Raw genomic sequence first — 22,881 nt, 5'->3', positions numbered from 1 at the left:
TGCTGCCATTGTCTCCATATTTAACGTATTGCATTTTCTCTCAAACAAGCTGGGCTTCTCTGTAATCTTTAGCAATCACATAACCCAGGACTGCTGTCAGGCAAATTTCAGAAGAGATCATATAACCTGTTTCATCTTATCCTGATTGAGGACACAGTCCCAAAACATTGCAGATATGAGGTTTTATAAAATTGTAATGTTCCTTGCAATATGATTTTAAAGGAACTTGTGATGCTTAATGAGATCTCAGCCTATTGTCCCAGCTCAGTTATTTAGGTATGGACGGGTGACAGGAGCTTAAATCTGGCATAACAGTTTCAATAGAAATATCTTCAAAAGGTACATGAGGGAGAAGCTAAACCACTTGATTCAAATACAAACGTCCAGTGATTTATTTCAAAATATGTTGGTTTGGCAGCTCTATTTTAAATGAAAAGATACATGTTTAAATTCCCTGAATCCTGATCAAATTTGAAAAGTTAGTATCAGCTGATTAATTGAGCAGTCATCCTGAAACACAGAAATTGATAAGATATAGGTACCAGTGATGGATGGTATGCACATAATCAGATTGTGATGGTCCAGTGTTTGATCCCAGTTTTATTCAGAGTTAGCTGAGCACAACTTACGTTGATGTTCAGATATATTGCATGTACCTCACTGGATGTGAAAAGCCATGTGTTGGAAATTGAAATATGTGTACCTGTCCAGAAGTATTCAGGATTTAAAACATCCTGAAATGTCAAAGGTTCAAGTAGTTAGACTAGAATATTCTCTTCTGAGCATATTTTAAATGTTATGCAAAGTAATAGCCCAGATTTTGCTCTAATGAAAGTGAAAATGAAAGAACTTGCAACAAGTTTGGAGACAGAGTCAGACATCTGACTGCGTGGGAGGGATGGGTGGAGATCCAGTTCTGTCTCAGTGAAATCCCAGCTGAAAAGATCCATATACAGCCTTCCTACCTAGTCATCAGTTGAACTCTTCATTTAAGGACAGCCCCCCGCCGTTACTAGTATCCCACCGGCCATAGACAGGGAAGTCCTATTTGCTTATGGGGCCCCAAATGGGGTCCTCATTGAGGGACCAGGCAGCAGAAAAAGGGTTTAAGAGAAAAGTTATGATTAGTCTATGAACTCTACTCACTGTTGATTTCTACTTCACAATTCTCATCCCACTCTCACGTCTGTAGCCTGGTGTCCTTTGTTGATCTTGCATCTTTGGGTGCATTGTTGGCAGGTACATCCCTCCAGCAGTGATGTTTCTTGTGATGAAGATCTACCAGCCTTTGGCTCTTGAGGGTGGGGTGAATTTCTGCCCCTGGTTTTCTTGATCCCATGGAAGTCCTGCTGCTAGCCACTTTAAATGCCTGAATAGCACTGAATGTGGCAGATCTCCCATCAGTGAGCAAGACCCCTTTCACCTGCACTAAATTCTTAGAGTGTTGTCAATACCCTCTGAAATTAACAATAATTTCTGGAGTTCAGACTTAAGTAATTAAACATGGAAATTAAATATGTTGCCAGTGATTTCATGCTGTTCCCGTGCTTATTGAAGTCCGTGCAGATGGCAGTTTCTAGATAATACAACAGGATGGGACATCCCCTTTTACACTGTAATATTACTGTTAAAACCAACAGGGAAAAAAAAACCACACACACACCTTGTAAGTCAGGTTTGAGGTTTTTAACATTGCATCAAGTTGCTGAACAGCTGTGGTCCAGAAGATTACTTTTTTTTAACATTCTCTCAGTTTTATTCATTACGTTAATACCATAGTTTTCTTAAAAATTTAAAGTGTTTACAATATTTTAGCATGTAACGTGCATAAGCCAATCTTTATTTGGCATTCTAAAGTGTAATCAGTGCAGCTTGCCCTCCTTGATGACATCACTGTTACTGAACAGCTGGAGATCCCCTTGATTGGAACCAGATTCAAATTATTATTGAGAAAGTTGAAATCTACATGGCAGAGATTGCTAGATCATTGTGGAAAGCAATCTTCGAGGTCAGCCGCGAGTGTCATTGTGTCGCTGCTGACAGCACAATCTAGACTAATATGTAAGGTATGTCTAGTCAACTCTGGAGGTATTCATCATAATATGATATGAAGTACTTGCATGTCTATGTTGGCTGTAATCACTGTGGAGTAGTGTTTTAGTCCACATGCTACGAAAAATGATGGTTCAGGCCAGGAGAAAGAGGGAGGCAAAATGGAAATTGTTTGCTCATTTTGCATTGATTGGATTATTGTTATACTTTTGAAAAGCATTTCATAAGTACAACGCAGCGTCGAATGGTTCATGTTATTTTACAATTCAGGAAATATTTTCTATTTTATCAGTAGTTTACATCAATAATTTTTGAAACTAGATTCTTTGCTCTGCTTGAATGAGTAGTACCATTTTTTAATTTGCAATTCAGAAAATATTTTCTATTTTATCAATAGATAGTTTATGTCAATAATTTTTGAAACAAGATTGTTTGCTCTGCTTGAATGAGTAGTGCCATTTTTTTTAACTGAAGTCTGATCGGTGTAAAAATTGCATAAGTGTCTAGACTGGGAAAATGATGCAATAGGATGATTTCCTGGCATTAATTAATGCCTTGTTGTTCAGTGTCATAAATTATTTGCATAAATTGATAGTATAAATCAGTTACTCATCTACACGGACCTTGACATCTGAAGATGAGGTTTTACATGTTTCCTTCATTGTACAGAGCAGCAGTTGCCTCCTTAGAAGGTTGTAGGTTGGTGGCTTACAGTAAAAGAGAGAGTGCAGCCACCAGCCCTGAAGACAGACACTGCTCTCCCTTACCTTGAACACACCAGGAATACTAATAAGGAAAGTTGGACCCTTGAGGTCAGGGAGCAAGTCAATCATTTCAGTGATCGTCTCAGTGAGGAGAATCAAATTAGCCTGAAAAATTCAGTTGCTGGGAAGAGAGGGCAAGCAGCTGTCAGGGGCAGCAGCGATATGCACTAATGAACCAGATGAATAGTGCAAAAGCTAGAAAATAAAAACAGGACAGTTGACATTTTTCATCTGTCAAAGCAGAAGATGCATGAAAATATGCCCAGTTTAACTCTTCAGTGAATTTGCTTTCTATCGGTAATGGTCTGAAATGTTTTATGGACTTGCTCTTAGCAACATAATATTCCGTACATTTCATCTATTTCTGGAAGGCACAACTGAAGTACTAGTAGTATTTGAACAACATTAATACAATAATTTCATGATGGATGCTCCATGTTGATCTAGAACCTCAGTCATGTAAATACCAGTTCTGGCAACGAAACAGTTAAGGATACGTTTCAGAGAGCAGCCAACAGATGAGAGCCATTTTCAGCTTGTCCTGTTCCTGCTTAAGCTCACTGAGTAGCATAGGATGGTCTATGTGTTTCGCAGAAGGTCTGTGTGTCTAGGGAATGTACACATTGTCCTTTGAAAATCAAACTTATTAGCACATGCAGAAAAGGGTGACTGACTTTAGGGCACCACACTGCTCACTGCAGCACTGATGCTGTGTATGTTAAGGGATTTAAAAGATACTAGTACTGAATCCCAAGGACAGAGTCACCATCAGTGAAGAGAGCATGGAGGACTCTAAAATCTACTGTTTGGAGATATGTGCATGTAATATTCCACACGATCCACCCAACAGGATAGATATTGAACATTGCTACATGTCTTGCTTATTTTGTCAAGTATATCTGTTTTCAAATAATAATCTGTCTGTTTTTGAGACACTTTGCTCTTGTCTTCAAAATATTCAAATAAAACTGAATGTTCCGAATACTGAAATTTTAAACCGGTAATTGTGCACTATTCAGGTTGCCCATTTGACAAAAGTGCTTCATTCTTAGACATAAATAAACATTTGTTAACAGCATGAGCATATTTTTCTTGCTAAACAGTGTCAGTGGTTTTCTATTATGTGTCCAACACAAACATAATGCAGGTTTAGTATTTTGCCATTTAGAACAAAATAATACATAATATTCTGCTTGTTGCTTACATGCATGTATATGTGCATTTCTGTGATTTAGCATTCTTTAATTAAACCATTCTTAAACATTTATGACTGTCAGCAGGGCTGCCCTGATAAATGGAGGGAGACAGTATTAGACTGGATTGTAAATGCTGCACTAACTGCACTTGTAGAAATCAAAAAGCCAGAAACATCAAGGATGGGAATCATGAATAACTGTGTGTGTAGATGTATTAAATCAGATGCCATTGAACAGGGCAGATTTTATTTGACTGGCCCAATAATATTCAATTCTGTATTAAGCTGTTTTGGCTACTGTTTATAAATAAAATCTTTTAAATGATTCCTTAACAAGGTTGCCATTCATATTGTACAACTTTAAGAACCATTCTAATTCAGGTTTAACATAGTTGATGGAATTAATTGAGAATGCAAAGGTTACTTCGGTGCTACCCACCATATCTCTCAAATTCCTATTCTCAGTTCTCTAGGTATGGCTGCCATATCTAACTTTCCTAAAATAAGGGTTGTGTATTACAATCTCCCTCTTCCTCCTCCCTCTGAGTCTCTCACCTGCCAACTCAAAATCCAAACAACACACCTTTTACTTCAATATTGTTGAATACAAATTTGAATATACTTTTAAATTAGCAGATACCTATGTACAGAAAATCAATGTCTTGCTGTTTCACTTCCATGTGATTGCCATTATAGATGATAGTCCACTTAAAACTTATTTTTGATGAATTCAGTTGTTGTAAATAATTGCTTCGTCAAACTTTGAAGACTCCAATCCCATTCATTAAATAGTTCAAGAAATTATGGGAACGAACTTTAACAACCGGAGGAAATTGAAATTAAATATCTGAAGCTTTTAGTCACAATTCTGAAGCCACGTGTATAACTTCATAAGTATTCAACATGTAAATTTCCAAACAATTCAGGATTCTTAATTCTTCCAGTGAAAAGCTATTCCCATAAGTAAAGCTGACTGGATCACCATTGACTCTGCTAGTCACTAATTATCCAGCCGCTTCAGAAATTCCGATAATTGATGCTGACACTCCTGTGCAGTATTGAAAGATTCCTGTGTTGACAGAGTATCATTCTTGAGATAAGATGTTAGACTGGAGCCCTGTGGTTCAGGAGGACATTAAAGATTCTAGCACACTACTGCCAAAAAAAATACACTGAGTGTTCTGGCCAACAGCACTAAACATATATGACTGGTAGCTAGCTGATTGTTGCAATGTGGGATGTTGCTGTGCACAACTTGGCTAGCACATTTGGTAGCATAATAGTCACTATATATCAGAGTAATTCAGCATTTTGCGACATTTCTGAGAGATGTGATAGCGTTCCATCATTTAAGTCTGTCTGTCTTCCAGCTGATGGAACTTATTTATTATACCACAGATATTTAAATAAAATTCAGAACATAAACGTATTAGATTTACTTTTTTACACTGTGTTATTGCAGAAATATTGGATGGACATGATCACAAAGAAGCAAATTTCATTTAATTAGCCCATTTCACAACCCCAGGACATTCCAAAACATAGCTGATTAGTTACTTTTCACAAATGTATATTCACTGTTAGTATTTTAGGGATGCATGGTTAGGTTTCACAAACTGCAATGGGATAAATGTCTCACTTAGATTTTTGTGATGTTGGTTGTGGAATACATGTTGGCAGAGCACCAGGCTGTTTGAACAGTACAATTTTATCTACATTTTGGAGAGCTGCTGAAACATTAGTTTAACATCACCTTTGAAAAATGTTATCTGTGACTGTGCAGCACCCTCTCAGAACTGCACAAACCAAGGATATGTGTTCACTTTCTGAATTAGGACTTAAAATCACAATCTCCAGGCTTCTAATATTTTCACCCAGCTTTTACTGAATGATAAATAAAGGATCTTCTTTGGAGGGATCAATTCTAATTTTTTTTTTGCATCTATTTTACTCAATGTCCTCAGTCTTTTGTTTTGTATTCAAAACTAATTTGTCTTCCTCATTCCCGTCATAAGTCTGCCTTTCTCGGATAGTTTATACATTAGAATCATACATAAAATCAAATGCCTATACGGGGGAAAAAATAATATTTCATCTTGTACCTTGACAAACTGTTGTACTGCTTTGTATTGTGGAACTGTCTGTAAATAGTTGCAATAGGATTCATTTATGAAAAATGATAATGAGGTCTTCAGTAGTGCAGTAAATATGAATTACAGCGAAGGAAGCTTTTGTCATAGCACAAATGGAAGCAATTCAGGTGAAATAATTTAAAGCACTCACATTTATAGCATTAAACCATCATTTACTATGGTTCAACATCTAATGATACCTGTTAGACTTTACTGTCCCAATTCAGGTGTTTATATTTTTTATGTGGCAAGTTGCTGAAAGTATGAGTTGATACAAGAAAGGAAAGAGGAATTTGAGACCTCAGTGAAGCACAGTGTATATCTCATTAACCAATAAGATTTAAGGATTATGAACTTAGAATGCACGACTGAGAAGGAGGTGTAAATTATATTCAATGTTGTTCAGATATAACAAGAGAAATTGATGAGAAAAGAAATATCGAGTTGGTAAAGAGATTAACGAAAGGGACGAAGTGAAAGTAAAGTCATTGAATTGAAATCTTTGCTTTTCCAAATTTCAAATAACTAACCACTGAAGCAGCAAGGCGCACACTTTGAGTTAATTTTCAGTGTTGGGGTTGATTGGCTGCATTAAAACATTATTAAAAGGATACATTGACTGTTGCAGACAAGACTAAGTTACTGTGGCAAAATTAGTTTGTATCATACAGTACTGCAACTTTAGTGAAATGTAATTGTGAGGCGATTGGCAAGATAGAATCATAGAGATGTACAGCATGGAAACAGACCCTTTGGTCCAACCTGTCCATGCCGACCAGATATCCCAACTCAATCTAGCCCCATCTGCCAGCACCTGGCCCATATCCCACCAAACCCTTCCTATTCATATACCCATCCAAATGCCTCTTAAATGTTGCAATTGTACCAGCCTCCACCACATCCTCTGGCAGCTCATTCCATACACGTGCCATCCTCTGCATGAAAACGTTGCCCCATAGATCTCTTTTATATCTTTCCCCTCTCATCTTGAACCTATGCCCTCTAGTTCTGGACTCCCCCACCCCAGGGAAAAGAGTTTGTCTATTTATCCTATCCATGCCCCTCATAATTTTGTAAATCTCTATAAGGTCACCCCTCAGCCTCCGACGCTCCAGGGAAAACAGCTTTAGCCTGTTCAGCCTCTCCCTTTAACTCAAATCCTCCAACTCTGGCAACATCCTTGTAAATCTTTTCTGAACCCTTTCAAGTTTCACATCTTTCCAATAGGAAGGAGACCAGAATTGCACGCAATATTCTAGCAGTGGCCGAACCAATGTCCTGTACCGCCACAACATGACCTCCCAACTCCTGTACTCAATACTGTGACCAATCAAACGCCGCCTTCACTATCCTATCTACCTGCAACTCCACTTTCAAGGAGCTATGAATCTGCACTCCGAGGTCTCTTTGTTCAGCAACACTCCCTCGGACCTTACCATTAAGTGAATAAATCTTGTTAAGATTTGCTTTCCCAAAATGCAGCACCTCGCATTTATCTGAATTAAACTCCATCTGCCACTTCTCAGCCCATTGGCCCATCTGGTCCAGATCCCGTTGTAATCTGAGGTAACCCTCTTCGCTGTCCACTACATCTCGAATTTTTGTGTCATCTGCAAACTTACTAACTGTACCTCTTATGCTCGTATCCAAATCATTTATGTAAATGACAAAAAGTAGAGGACCTAGCACCGATCCTTGTGGCACTCCACTGGTCACAGGCCTCCAGTCTGAAAAACAACCCTTCACCACCACCCTCTGTTTTGTTTCCTTTGAGCCAGTTCTGTATCCAAACGGCTAGTTCTCCCTTTATTCCATGAGATCTAACCTTGCTATGGGGAACCTTGTCGAACGCCTTACTGAAGTCCATATAGATCACATCTACTACTCTGCCCTCCTCAATCTTCTTTGTTACTTCTTCAAAAAACTCAACCAAGTTTGTGAGACATGATTTCCCATGCATAAAGCCATGTTGGCTATCCCTAATCAGTCCTTGCCTTTCCAAATACATGTACATCTGTCCCTCAGGATTCCCTCCAACAACTTGCCCACCACCAAGGTCAGGCTCACTGGTCTATCGTTCCCTGGCTTGTCTTTACCGCCCTTCTTAAACAGTGGCACCATGTTAGCCAACCTCCAGTCTTCCGGGACCTCACCTGTGACTATCAATGATACAAATGTTCTTTTTCAAAAGTTCATAGCAAAGCCATGCAGCATAGACAACAACTTTTGGATTTACATGCACTTGTTTGCATTGTAGCTGCAAGTTAATAGTGACCACCATCAGACTCACCAAACTTGAATAGTATTGTTTGGCATGAAAACTCACTTCAAACTATTCTCCAAATGTTATGACTAAGTAACAATGACACACTATACATTGAATTGCATAGAGGTATGGCAGAAAATTTGTCTTGTTCATGCTTAAAACTTTGTTGTAGCCTTAAAAGGTTTGTTTTTATTTGAATGTGTTTAGTTATGTTGCCTGTGTCACAGATTTGACAATTGATCGGTCAAAATTACTTTCCATGAATGTATAGAAGGAACTGATTTCATAGCAATTCCCCCTAAAAAGATTAATCTTTTACATAAATGTACGTTTGTAAATAGCTGTCTTATCAGCCTGTTACGCTCTGCAATTTCTTTCAATCACAATACTTTTATAGAAAAGTTGAGCTTTTGTCATGACACTGTTGCTGTATTCATAGTCCATGACAGGGATCTAAAACTTATGAAAACAAAGCTAACTGATGCACCTCTACATATGCCACCTTAAAGTAGTCCTAGACTTGTCTGTCTGGAACAATGCTGGTGCTCAGTGACTGCTAAATACAGCCATCCCAGAAATTAAATATCTTTACAATGAGGCAAGTTAACCAAACTCCCTTGAACTTAATACCAACCTTTCTATATTCTAAAATGATCTTGTGTAGGATTTATTAGTTAAAAGTCCTGAATTTATGACTCATTTATTAGGAGGTTCAAATCTGTGGTGCAGCAGTTTTCAGTACATTATAGTGCATAATGTGAGAATTTCAAGCACAGTTTATTGAGGAAGTGTGAATAGCCCCAAAGCAGTAGCATTCAGTAAAATTATTGGTGTGGAGCTTACTTTGACTGCCAAGATATGGTCCATCCAACACCCCATGATATTAATTGGCAATAACATCAATGAATCTTCCACTGTCAGCTTGAAGTTGCCATTGACTAGAAACTGAACTGAGTCAAGATTAGAGTGGTGCTGGAAAAGAACAGCAGGTCAGGCAGCATCGAGAAGCAGGAAAATCGAAGTTTCTGGCAAAAGCTCTTCTTCAGGAATTCCTGATGAACAGCTTTTGCCCGAAACATCAGTTTCCCTGCACTTTGGATGCTGCCTGACCTGCTGTGCTTCTTCAGCATTACTCTAATCTTGACTCTGATCTCCAGCATCTGCAGTATGCACTTTCACCTAGAAACTGAACTGGACCAGCCAAGTAACTATTATGGCTGAAAGAGCAGATAGGCTAGGGATTCTGTAGCATGTAGCTCACCCTTGACACATCCAAGCCCACCCATCATCCAGAAGCAACAACTCAGTAGTGTGATGGAGTAATCCTCATTTACCTGGATGAGTGTAGTTCCAACTACACTCAAGCTAGCATTATCCAGGGCAAAGTCCGCTTGACTGGTATCACATCTGCCACCTTCAACATTCACTATTTCTATGGCCAACAGACAGTGACAGCTGTAATTGCCATCTGCATGATGCACTACAACAACTCAGCTAGATTCTGTCAATTGAACTTTCCAAAACTGCAATCTCTACCAACTCAAAAGGACAAGGGCAGAAGGTGCATGGGAACAGCATAATCTGTAAGTATCACACCACCCTGATATTGAGCTATACTGCCGCTACTTTGTCACTGATTCAAAATCTTGGAACAGTATTATAGGTGTGTACACCACATGATCTGCAACAATTCCAGAGTACAGCTCACCTCAAGGGTAGTTGAGATGGGTAATGAATGCTGGCCTAGCCAGTGTTATGTGCATCTTGTGAATGAATTAAATAAAAATAATATACTTCGAGCAAAGAATTGCTTGCTTTTATGTACTTTAAGTTGTGAGGCTGATTGTTTAAAAGAAAATGCAGAAGTAATACATTACTGCTCAATACAGTATCTTTTGAACATGTTGAAAAGTCAGAAAATTGGTCAGAAATTTTAGGTACTTAAATTGTTCAAGGAAAATTAAGGATTTTGGTATGATGAACAAATGGTTTTTCATTGAATTCGGATTGTAGTATTTCCAAATGTATTTTTCAGTAAAATCTGGCCTTTTGTCCTTTTGACTTTTCACAAAGCTGTTAATATGAATCTTGCTGCCTACTTTTCATAAGGTGGCCATTTCACATTTTTCAACCTTTTTTTTTGTTCCAATTTGGTTATATTTTTAATAGACGTTTGTAATTCTTCTCCCCAATCTGGTTTGGATTAGAAGAAAGAGGAAAGAATAAATCCTGGCAAAGCTTTCAAAGCTCAGAATAGTCAGCAGGGATCCTGGGAGCTGGTTGCACTCTGCGACTAGACACTGAAACTTGCAAAACACAAGGTTAGGAAGAATGTGTTTATGTATTTGACAGGCGTATACTCAAATGCCGATAGTAGCTCATGCCGATGCTGAGATATTCTAAGTTTGAGGGCTACCCAGCATCAGTTTGAAGTATACTAAGGAAAGTTAGGAGTCTTTACATTAGACATAATACATAATTAATTGTTAAAAAAATACAACTGCTCATGGAATAAACATGGATGCAAAACAAAAGTAATGGTTAATTGAATCAGAGAGCCAGTGCCTTCAAGATTGGCAGAATTGCTGCCTCCTGCGCAGTAACAATTCTGTGCCACTTAGGATATTTTAAATTGCTGTGATCAGACAAATGGCCAGATGGGAAGCTCTGGACACACTTAGATTCGCTGTTTGGTAAATTAGTATGCAGCATTTGGTGAGATCATCTTGAAAATATGAATGGATTCACCAATCAAATTATCTCCGACTTAAAATTATCATATTACTGCTCTGAAATAAAGTAAACAAAAATTGTAAAGATATTCTAGCATCTGTGGAGAGTGAAATAGTTGACATTGGTCAATAACCTTTTATCAGAACTGGGGAGTGTTAATAGGGTTTAAGCAGAAGTGGGTAGGGCAAGTACAAAGGAAGATCTTTAATAGGCTAAACGACAGGACAGGGTAAATCGCAGAAGAGGTTACCTTTCAAGTCCAAAGAGAATGGTGAAACTAGCAAGAAAAGAAACAAAAGATGCATCTACAGCGTTAGATATACTCTCTTCTGAGAACAAAAATAAGAGAAATGTAGAAATATGAAAAGAAAAGGAAATAAATTGATGGATTCTATGTTAAATTCTGGAAGGCTATAAAGTGACAAAACAAAGCATGAGTTGCTGTCCTTAAAGTGGGAGTATTAAAATGTTAGACCGTTGGAAGCTTGGGGTCATGGTTGTGGGCTGATCAGAAGTGTTCGACAAAATAGCCATACAATCTATATTTGACTTCCCCCATCAGTCCTTGTTATCTGAAAAGGATAGGAGTACGGACTATTTATGGATGACAAAAAAATGGACACCATTGCTATGTACCATGCAAAAGTGCACAACCAGTTTAATGTGGCAGACCAGATGAGAACATTGGTGTGGGGGAAGGAGGTGGTGAGATGGGATCTGGGACCGACCTTGTGAATATGTGCATCTGCCAATAGCAAATGAGTAGGTCATGAGGACTGGGTGTAGATCACATTGTGGTGAGGGCTCTTGTGATGCAGATGTATGTTCTGTCTTTGAGTCAGAAGACATGGGTTCCACCTGCTTCAGAGGTGTGTCGTAACACATTTGAACAGGTTGATTAAAAATATGTGGACCACGTTATGAGCAGCGAATACAGTGTGCTAAATTGAATAAAGTACATATAAATAGTTTCTGCTGGAAGGAATACTTGGGACCTTAGTGTGGAGAGAGAAGGTAAAGAGGCAGGTATTTTCAGCAGTTTTTTTTATTTCAGTGTTCTAGCTTTCATGATATTCTGCTTTTCATTTTACTGCTTTTACATAATTTTGAATATCAATAGAACTTTATTTTTTATTGCAGAATGTGGTTTAGCTGACTAACTCCTCTCTTACTGAACCCTGCAAAAATGGCCCTAGGCTTTGTACTGAAACATACCAAATACCTTTCGCACCCATTCAGTAACACAGGAAGTCTATAGTGAGATAAAATTATATTTTGATCGTTTTAGTTCCTTAAAGACTGATATGATTATTGTGCATGTTTTTAATGGTCAAAGAAAGTGGCGTGGAACTGTCCAAAATGGTAACATTTTACTAACCTGTTAAATTCTCTAAATGAATAGCAAACTGTTTTACATTTTTGGTATAGTCAGTGGTTATCACGAATAGCAAATTACTCAAAAACAAAGGTCGGTGCTTAAATATTTGAAAGATTGAATAACTTATTAATTCTAAGCTCAACCCATCTTTGCTTTAGTGGAATATGTTCTGGTCAATCCGTTAGAGTTATTTGGAAGAGATAGTGAAAAATAAATGTCGGAATTTAACTCCAGATTGAATAATTAAAGCTTTTTTAATACAAACTGTACTGAAACATTGATCCCATTTATAAACCACATGTACTTCACTTTATTTCAGTAACTAATTTGTCTATAATTTTTTTCTAATTTTCATTCAGATGGCTGCACTCCAAAGTCCATTCTATGGCGATAAGATGAATCTATATTCTCTCTGTAAAAAGATCGAACAATGTGATTATCCTCCTCTTCCTTCTGACCATTATTCTGAAGAGGTAGGTCTAGTTTTGTTTCAGGTTATTGAAAATCCTTCAATTTAACAAAAGCACAATAATGAGGCTGGATAAAAGAAAATAATTCTGGAGTACTCCATCGCTGCAGGAAACCTTCTGCTTTTGGTGCAGTCAAATTGCATGATTTTATACAAAATTAACTTAAACCAGCATGAGTCTGTTCACTAGGGTATTTGGGGTTATTTTGTGCTATTTAGGTTATTAATTTAAAATATTCATATTTGGCAATTTTTTTATTCCTTTTTGTGTAATATTGCCTTAAGTTTGCTTCATGTCAGGCAATCTTCTGAAGCAACTTTGACATACTTCACTCTGGTGAAAACATGGGTTTATCCCCATCTGGTGAGTTTCTGATCTCAGCCCAGCCATCTGGGAAATTTTCTGAGGGAGGAAAAAATGAAGAATGCCATTGTAACACTCAGTTCAAGAGCAATGGAATTGGCTCACTGTTTCCTTCAGGCAATTGAGAAAGAAAAATGCACGTGTAAACAATGATGCAAAATTGTGTTTTTTTTTTGCTGCAAAACATACTGTTCCTTACTTTTCATCTTTTAAATCTCATTTGGTATGCCAATAAATTCTGACTTTGTAAAACAGAAGATTTTATATTCAATAGTTATTGTTAGATGACTACTCATGAATTGAGTTTACAGTGTATCTTTTACAGATTCAAAAATATACATCAGCATAGTACCATATTTGGAAATGAGCAGAGGGAAATCTTTGGTGCAAAATTTCAGTTCATCTTTTTAATATTCCATTTTAATTAAAATCTACTTGAAACGCTTATAGTGTGTTATTTGATGATAACACCTTATTAGCTTTTATTTTGTTTTCTAATTGTTCATACATATACCATCTAATTCTTGATTAGTGATGTTTCCAGCAATGTACGTGTACTGTTTCAATTTAGCTGACTTAGAATCTATGGGTCTAGATGGTACAGTTAGGTGTAAACAATAATGTGAAAAGATGACAAAAATGTCATAGGTTGTTCTTTATTGTGTCATTCAGACTGTCTGCTTTTGCTGTGATGCACATGAATATTTCACATATCTGCTTCTTCATCCCCATTCTTCTTGACTAATTTTCAGACTGTCTGAATTTGCATTTCACATGGTAGCTGATTAGGAGATGTTGAACGTGGTAGAGAAGCCTCAGCAGGCGGTTGCTATGACGACCTTCGGCAGGATTTAATGATGATGCCACTAGTGGTTGGTTGAAGTCGGCCTGCCTGCAGGGCTACTCTGCTCAGCCTCTTATTGTGGTTAAGTGTGAAGTGGGGGTTGTGTATTTGCAGCCAAGGGGCAATTATCAGGGACCGACCCAGATGGAAGGTCCCAGAGCTGGCAAAGGCTGAATCCAATCCATTCCTCCTTATCTTCAGCAATGCCAATGTGGCAAGATAATTAGCACAAAACAAGAGAATATCTTTCCTTCCAGTCTGACACAGTATGAACGTGTATGGCCGTAGATTGACTTTGTTTTCGTGAGCATACTTGGCATTTGTTTCTTTACTGAAGATGTCAGAGATAAATTTACTTTATTTGGGTTCCAAATAGGAAATAACTGTGCCATTCATGTTCACTTATAGTTTTATAAAAAGTATTTATTAAAATATACAAATCCTTAAAATACAAATGCTTTTTTTGTACAGTACCTTTTCATTTCATTATATCACATTTTACATTGGCAAAGCAATGGTGAAAGTGATGTTGTATTTTTGACAATGATGATTTTCAAACTACCTAGTTGATCAATAAATTTATAATTTAGTAGATATTTACTTTTTTTACTATCTTAAAAGTTCGTACATTTTGCATTTGATCAAATTTGCTTCTCTGCCCTGTACTTACCAATTGAATCTGCTGTGACATGATACTAAATGCTGTGACATGATACTAAAGGCTTAGGTTCAAATGATCTATGAAATAACCCTATAGAATCTTTTTTGGCATTGTCGATTATATATGCAGACTGAGCCTTTTGAATCTAATCTAAATGTTGAATGCATTTCTATCAGCCATCTGATACTGCTTAGAATAATTAAGTTGCTGACTTTTTTTGGGTGCTATTTTCTCTCTAAGACATCACCACATGGTTTATTTTGGCCTTTAAATATTTCTACAAGAAGTGTATAGTATAATTTTTGAAACTGGAAAAAAGCAATTATAAATACAATACAGAATGCCTTCCAGTAAAATATGTTTTTTATTTTCAGTTGTGACTTTGACTATAACTCACATGGAAACACAAGCCATATTTCACAATGAGGCATTCAATAATCAGTGTAGCCTCGCAGCATGAAGCCATTTATACTAGTGACAGACAATAGTTCTCTCTTAATGAGAAGTACAACTTAATCTTGAATAGTGCAAACAAGTATTTACCCCTCTGAAGAATTTCAGTTCCGTTTTTATTATTTACTCCAGATGATGAATTCCAGCCATATGTTTTAGTTTGTAGAAAATGATGAATTTAATAACTTCTTTCAGCATTTCATTTCTTACTTGTGACCTTTGGCAATTCAAGCAATTGTCAACAACATGGATTATAGGAACCATTTTGGTCAAACTTATATTTGTTGTGTGGTTCCAAAGGTGGCAAAAAAAAACTTCCTGTTCAACTTTTGTAAACGTTCATTTTTACAAAAGTCCCTAATACTTGTGGAAGGAAGTTCAGAAAATTCCTAAGGATGACAGTAGAATAAAAGGAGTCTGAAGGTACACTGACCCTTGGATTACATTGGAACAATTGCAATATGACTTGAAAAACAAGGTCAAGTGAAGTGATATCCGATGTAACACAGCACTTAAAATGTTATAGTCAGTAATCATTCCTTGTGATCAAGAATTCTTTTCAAAACGTGCAGTTCTTCCAGGAGTGATATGATCATGAAGTATAGTTCAGACGTTAATCTGATGCAAGGCACATTAATCTGTTGAATACTATAATTTGAAGCAGCCCTTTCTTTCAACTAACATAATTCATTTAGTGTAAAAGCATGATTTTTGTTTAAGTATAATGTGATAAGTTAGCCATGACATTTTTTAAAAGATTGATTTAGTTTGTGTTAATTTCCAGCTTATGTTTTTCTCATGTGTTGGCTGAATTTCAGTAATTTCAGTGGAGACCCAGAATCCTTTTTGTATGGCTACATAAATGAAAGAAGCATAGGTTTGTTCAGTATCTACAAGTATTGTACAATTGCACAAAGTAAGTTCAAAGGACCACACAAACTTGCCCCAGTAGTCCAAAACAAAATTGCTGTACATTGTGATCACATTATGTGTGTGATGTCTCATGGATTGGATCTTTTGTTGTTGCCAATAACTAATGGTCTCAGTTTAATGGTCACCAGTGAAGTGATAGTGCTCACTACTGATCTGAAAGAAAACTCATCACAAATTCTCCTGTGCATGTTCCCCTTTCTCATAGTCAGTTGAATCTGGCACCAAGCCAAGGGGATCTTCAGGCATCCAATCACAGTGATGTCATGAAACAGGGCTAGTAATGGACAAAATGAAGTCATCTCAGACACAAACCAGGAAATGAAATGCACTTCATTTTTCACTTTTAATTTTAGCAAACTTAGCAAAATTAACAGATTTGGACATAGGCATTCTGTTAAGGTAGACACTGAAGTATCAAACTTTTTTAAATTCTTCATTTTAAAAAATGAACATAGTTTTATGAAAATATTGAAATTAGTGATATAATATGAGTAAAAGCTGGTTTTTTCAAGAATGGTGAGATAGTTTATCAGTAATTAGTACTTAGTACACTCCTTAGAAAGCCAGCAATGTTTCATTTAACGAGGTATACCTCTTGAAGAGTTTTCTAGTGAGACAAGCATAATAAATGGAAAGTTTTCATCACTTCAGTGATTCTCCTTCATTGCCATCTGGGGGACTTGACCAGTGCACCATGGGGAAGCATAGAATGTGTGATGGAAACTTTCACATATCAGCATTTAACTGCACATGTAAGACTACAAAATGCTGCTATCAGTCTTAGTATAGCATTGACAGCAAACATTGAAGGTTTTTCCACTTTAACATTGCTTAAACTGGCCCCTTGGTTTTTATTGTATAACACTTTTTCAATTAAATATGTCAGAAAAGGAATGTTTGAGGTAGAGAATAGAACCATAGAAACGTCACAGAAAGAGGACATTCAGCGAACAGTGTCTGTGTCAGCTGAATCAGTCAGCTACCCATTTCCAGCAGTTAGTCCATAGCCTTGCAGGTCAAGGCACTTCAAATTCCTTTTAAATGAATTGAGAGTTTCTGCTTCAACCACTAAACTCAATTTCAGTCAATTCCAGAGATCAATCACCCTCTGGGTGAAAAAGATTTTCCTGCTGTACCCTCCAGTATTTATACCAGTCACCTTAAATCCTGCACTTCAGTCAGTCTAGGGAACAGGAGAATCGACGTTTCGGGCATAAGCCCTTCTTCAGGAACGTCGATTCGTCGATTCTCCTGTTCCCTGGATGCTGCCTGACCTGCTGCGCTTTTGCAGCAACACATTTTCAGCTAGATCTCCAGCATCTGCAGACCTCACTTTCTCCTTCAGTCAGTCTAGTCTACTGTATTCACTGCTCACAATGCAGTCTTCTCTACATTGGGAAGACAGAGCACAGATTGGCTCATTACTTTGCTGAACATCAACGTTCTGCCCATAAAACTAATCCCAGGCTTCCAACTGCCTGCAGTGTCAACACACCACATGCCAACATTTCTGTCTCAGGTCTCCTAACCTCTGGTCTTGCCCAGAAATGGGTTGTTTCCAGCACATCCAACCCATTTTCATCTGCTCACGGTACCCATTATCACCTATATCGTTTCTCTTGTTCCCTGGCTTACTACCAACTATTTTTCTGTCTGCTTACCCTTTTTTCTCTCTATCTAATCTATCTATGGGCTCCACTCCAACTATCCACATTTTTCTTTGTATTCCCCACTCCCACAACATTAGCATAAAAACTACCAGTTTCTAGCTATTCTCAGTTTTGAAGAAGGATCACTGGACTCCAAATATTTACTGTGAAGGTGCTGTTAGACCTGCTATGTTTCTCCAACAATTTCTGATTTTGCTTGTTTCAAATCTCCAGCATCCACAGGTTTTTGTTTTACCTTAAATCTTGACATTCCTGTTGGGGGAATTAGATCTTCTCTGTCCACTCTATTCAAATCCGTCATGATTTCATGCACTTCAATGAAGTTAACCCTCAACCACCTCTGTTCTAAGGCCAAGGGTGTTTTCCTATCCAGTCTTTCCTGATAATTTTCAAGTTGCAGCAACATTTTTGTAAATCTCCTATGTACTTTCTCTGGAGCAACTATGTCTTTCCTGTAATGTGCTGATCTAAACTGTTCACAAATCTCCAACTGCAAACTAGCCAGTATTTTATGTAGTCCCAGTATTACATTCCTGCTTTTGTGCTTTAGTTAATATTTTATCCAATGAAGAAAAGCATCCCATACACCTTGTTTTCCAACCTTATCTACCTGTTTTGTCACCTTCAAGGACATGTGAACATGCACAGCAAGGACTCAAATTCTCTACCTCTCTTAGTACCCTCCCGTTTGTTGTGTACTCCCTTGCTTTGTTTGCCTTCCCCAAACTCTCAATCTCACACTTCTCCAGATTGAATTCCATTTGCCACTTCACAGCATCACAAAATTGGTATGGTGCAAGAGGAGGTCCACTCAACCAAACAATTGATATTATCCTGCAGTTGACAGCCATCCTCTTTTCTGTCTACTACCTGGCTACTTTTTGTGTTTTCTGCAAATTTCCCAATCATGCCTCCCACTTTTAACTCTAAATCATTATTTTATACCATTAACAACATCATGATCGTCACGTAGTCAAATGTTGTATAGTCTCCAACCGCATTGGTGCGCAATTATTTGAACTGTAGATATCTAATTAAGCAGCAAAACATTGTTCAATGGGGGAAAGAAAACAAGATTCATCTAGCTTGCAGTTTACAAATGGCTTGGTTGTTTACTATTTCCAACAGGGTATGATGACAATTAACATTAATTTATTTGGGTAGAGGATAATTGGGAATTGCATTTTACTCCTGAAATGACAGTCTTGCTCATTATGGCACAACTTTGTGAATTGTTTCTTTTAGATGAGGAAATAAAACCTTTCCCATCAATATGTACTACAATGCTAAGCCATTTCATGATTTCTTGATGATGATTCTTTTCCCCTTTCATTAACAAACTGTTTTATTTTCTAGCTTCGACAGTTAGTAAATATCTGCATTAATCCAGATCCAGAGAAGAGACCAGATATTGCCTATGTGTATGAGGTAGCTAAGCGCATGCATGCACTTTCTTCAGGAAGCTAAAGTGAATCATGCATCAGAAAGAAGAAAAACCGGAAGATATGAACATAAAAATTCAGTGTTTCTGTATTCTAGCATTACCCTGTTATTGTGTCTAAGGATAGTTGTACAGAATTCAGTGGCATCATTGGAATGAAAGCTACACATACCCAAAAGAAATGAGTTCTTAATGACATGGTTCTAGATGCTGAACTGCATTTGTTTTAATAATTTCATCCTCTCAGTGGCCTTCTGTGTTTTAATTCATATTTCTGTCCTTACACTTGATATTTTAAAAATAAAATTGGCATGCCTGCAGTTTTTTTTTACAATCATATAAAAATCTGTTTCTTGTAGGCCTATTGGACCAGACATTACTGTGCCTTGTTACATAACTCATGCTGTTATTTATAGCATTTATTGCATCTTGTAGCTTTGTGATATTTTCTGTTGACCCCATACTCAGCTGCTTGGTGACATTGTATCAATTCACACCAAGTTTTGGTATGTTATGCAAATCAATATTTGGTTTGTATGGACCAAGTTCTAAATTGCTTGAATGTTCCTTGTAAGTCACAACAATGCTAACCAAAATACAATTAAATGTTCAAAGACATTTATGGTTTCTAAAAGGTGCCTTTATTATTGTTTTATTAAAGAAAACCTGCAGTTTAATACTGTAATTTTATTTGCCCATTGATGTTATCATTACAAATGATTACTGTTTAACCATATCTTTACCTTGTGAATTCAAAGGTTTAAAAAAATAGAATAATGCTTTATTTCCATAACGTTTGATTATTTTGTCTGATTAAGCAACAATTGTGAACTTTCTTGTTTATCTCCCACCCTCCTCTTCCCTCCCCAATTTGACAAAAACTTTGGATAATACCCTTTAGCAGTGCGATTCTGTACCAGCTTGCCAATAGATTCACCAGTGACTTGGAATAACATTCCCCCTGATTTTCTTTTCCCCAAAATAGTACAGCTGAATTTTTTAATTTAGAGAAAGAGGTATTGAAACTTGCCTGTTACAGTGTTGTGGTGTTCCAGTAGTCAGTGCCACCATTTTTCCCTTGACAGTCTCAATTTATGAAGAAAAAATGTTTATAACAGTTTGGTATACTATTGTTTAAAATGTTTGAACATTGTAAACGCTTCCATTGTAAACCTCAACACTACTGTCACATAGAACTTGGATTATTTCTATCGTGTTGGATAACTAATAAATGTACTTTAATGTGTGCATTTACTCGATACATTTTAAACATTGCTCAATGGGGGACTCAAATTCAAGATCTTACTCTGAGAGTATGAAACAGTCAACAGTTAGAGTGACTGTCAGCAGTTAGAAAGCTATTACCTAAATTGAGATATTAAGCTATGACACTAAATCATGCAGACTGTTCATGTCCCAGATTCAAGTGCATGTGCTGAATCACCCAATTTCAACAACTGAGCTTTTAGAGGTGTGTTACGACTGGGCTTGGTGTCTTTGAACGAGGAGGAAGAGTTAGTTGAGCTCTTTTTTTTTTCAGATCTAGAATTGCAGTAATCCCAGATGAAAATGCTTTTCAGTTTCATGTGAAAAATGGCTGCTTGAGTAAAATGTCAGGAATTTGTCAGAGCTTGTGGAACCATATTCACAACACTGTTTTTGCCTCACACACTTAAAAAGACAAAGCAGATCTGAGATAATAGGGCAAGGAAAATTGTTCCTTGTTTGTGAATAAGTTTCTTTGTACAGACTTTTTATTACAGTTGATTTATCCATAAAAATGTTTCTAAGTGGAGTGGGTGATTTAAGATCTTACTCTTAAATTATTTAAATTGCCTATAGTTTCTCTCAAAATTGAGTCTTTGCCATCTTGAAAATCTGTTGAGTGATAGGGAAGTAGAAGTGTAAGTTAACTTAGTGTTTGGTCCAAAACAGAATTTATTGTGGATTTAGTGCTGCGTCTTAGGCATTTTCTATACCTATAAAGGCATAGTCTATGTTTAAACATGATCCTGTACGAAACTGAAATTTCAAATAAAATGTACACTTTACGTAGATAATGTATTTAGGAGCTGGACATTTTAATTCCTTGGCATTTTCTCACTTTGTTTAAAAATAAATCTTATGTAAAATTATAGCTAAAACATCATCCTCTTCTTAGGCCTCAGTGATGGATATTATATATTCTTAAGCAAAAAAAAAATTTAGATTTTGTTCCTTATTCCCACAAAAATATTGTAAGATGTCAGCTAAAAAGATGCTGTGTTGAATAAGATGAAGTGATATCACACTAATTAACAGTATAATATAGTACAGTATCAGTTAAAAAAAATTGGAAATGTGTTAAATTTTCCCTATTGTCTCTGTACATTTGTGGCATTAATTCAATGGTTGCATATTTGGTCACAGTATTTCTGTATCTTGAAATTCTTTTAAAGCACCGTTTCATTGCCAACATTGTTCTGAATTATTGTCATTAGCATTGTAATTTTTACTTTTGCAAATTGTCTTTTTAAAGAAGAAAAACTGTTTTTAAAATAAGTATGTCATTTTATCAGCCAGGATTGGTATTGTGAATGTAACCAAATATTAGACTGTTTTTAGTGTTGCCAATCCTTGTGCACCTATTACAAAGGAATTTTGGGGGGGAAAACCAAAGTGTGATAAAATGTGCACCATATATTTTGCAGAAATGTTAAAGAGCTTTCTATATAACTGTAATCAAATATGGATTGATAAAGAATATGTAGATAAGGTTCCACTGCACAGCTTCCCAAAATGTTCTTCATTAGGCATTCTTCAAAAATTAACAAGGGAAAATACATGTGTTAGGAAATGGTTTGTGTAATGACTTCTGATAACAAAGCCACTTTTTTGCCGATTTATAGGATGTGTCTGAAGATGAATTTGCTTTTGTTTTAACTTTATTCTATGCAAAATATAACAGATGCTACTTGCTCATATAAAATTTACAGATTGTGTGTATTTTTTAAAAGTCTGTGCTTTTATTTTGTATTTCCGACATGAGCATTCTTGAACTTAATCATATCCTTTGATATAATTGAACAAAAATGTAGTAGATTTCTCTTCCGTTTCCTCCTCCTCAGACATGCGCATGTACATTTTTGTAGATTTAATGACGTAAAAACCTGGTGATGCTTCTGTTCACCTTTCCTAATGGTATTCTACTTTTGTTTAAAGCTTTACTTTAAAAAATGAGCATTTATATCTTATTCTGAAATCTGGCTTAATGCATCAGTTACAAGTAATGTTCGCAAAGTCAGCTTCTGATTTATTTATCTGATCAACAACAATTATAAAGTAAATTAAGTGGCTGGAATTAATGACATGCCTGTTCACATAAAAAATGATACTTTGAGTAGTGTTGTATTTATTCTTGAATTGCTAACACACAATTTCTCATTCTATGGAATTGCTGATAATCATTTTGTAAGGACTTGAACAGATTTTTTTTTAAAAAATCCATTCTTTAACGTTCATGTGTTTTTTTGGCACCATATATTGT

At 36.6% G+C, this 22,881-nt stretch overlaps 1 protein-coding gene across 3 annotated transcripts in view; it reads left to right on the top strand.

Annotated features, from left to right (window-relative positions):
* nek7 (NIMA-related kinase 7) overlaps positions 1-22,827 on the top strand; it is a 207,595-nt gene extending 184,768 nt beyond the window's left edge. For all 3 annotated transcript variants that reach the window (XM_043699781.2, XM_043699783.2, XM_087990837.1), the window contains 2 exons: positions 12,880-12,993; positions 19,271-22,827. In XM_043699781.2, coding sequence (XP_043555716.1) covers positions 12,880-12,993; positions 19,271-19,381 — 225 coding nt within the window. In that variant the 3' untranslated portion in view covers positions 19,382-22,827. The remainder of the gene's footprint in view (positions 1-12,879; positions 12,994-19,270) is intronic.
* Positions 22,828-22,881: the final 54 nt, after the last annotated feature.

The sequence above is a fragment of the Chiloscyllium plagiosum genome, unplaced genomic scaffold (assembly GCF_037043375.1).
Source record: "Chiloscyllium plagiosum isolate Xiang-an unplaced genomic scaffold, Cpla_swu_hap1 HiC_scaffold_9, whole genome shotgun sequence".
Lineage (NCBI taxonomy): Eukaryota > Metazoa > Chordata > Chondrichthyes > Orectolobiformes > Hemiscylliidae > Chiloscyllium > Chiloscyllium plagiosum.
This window is presented reverse-complemented; position numbering and strand designations above follow the sequence as displayed.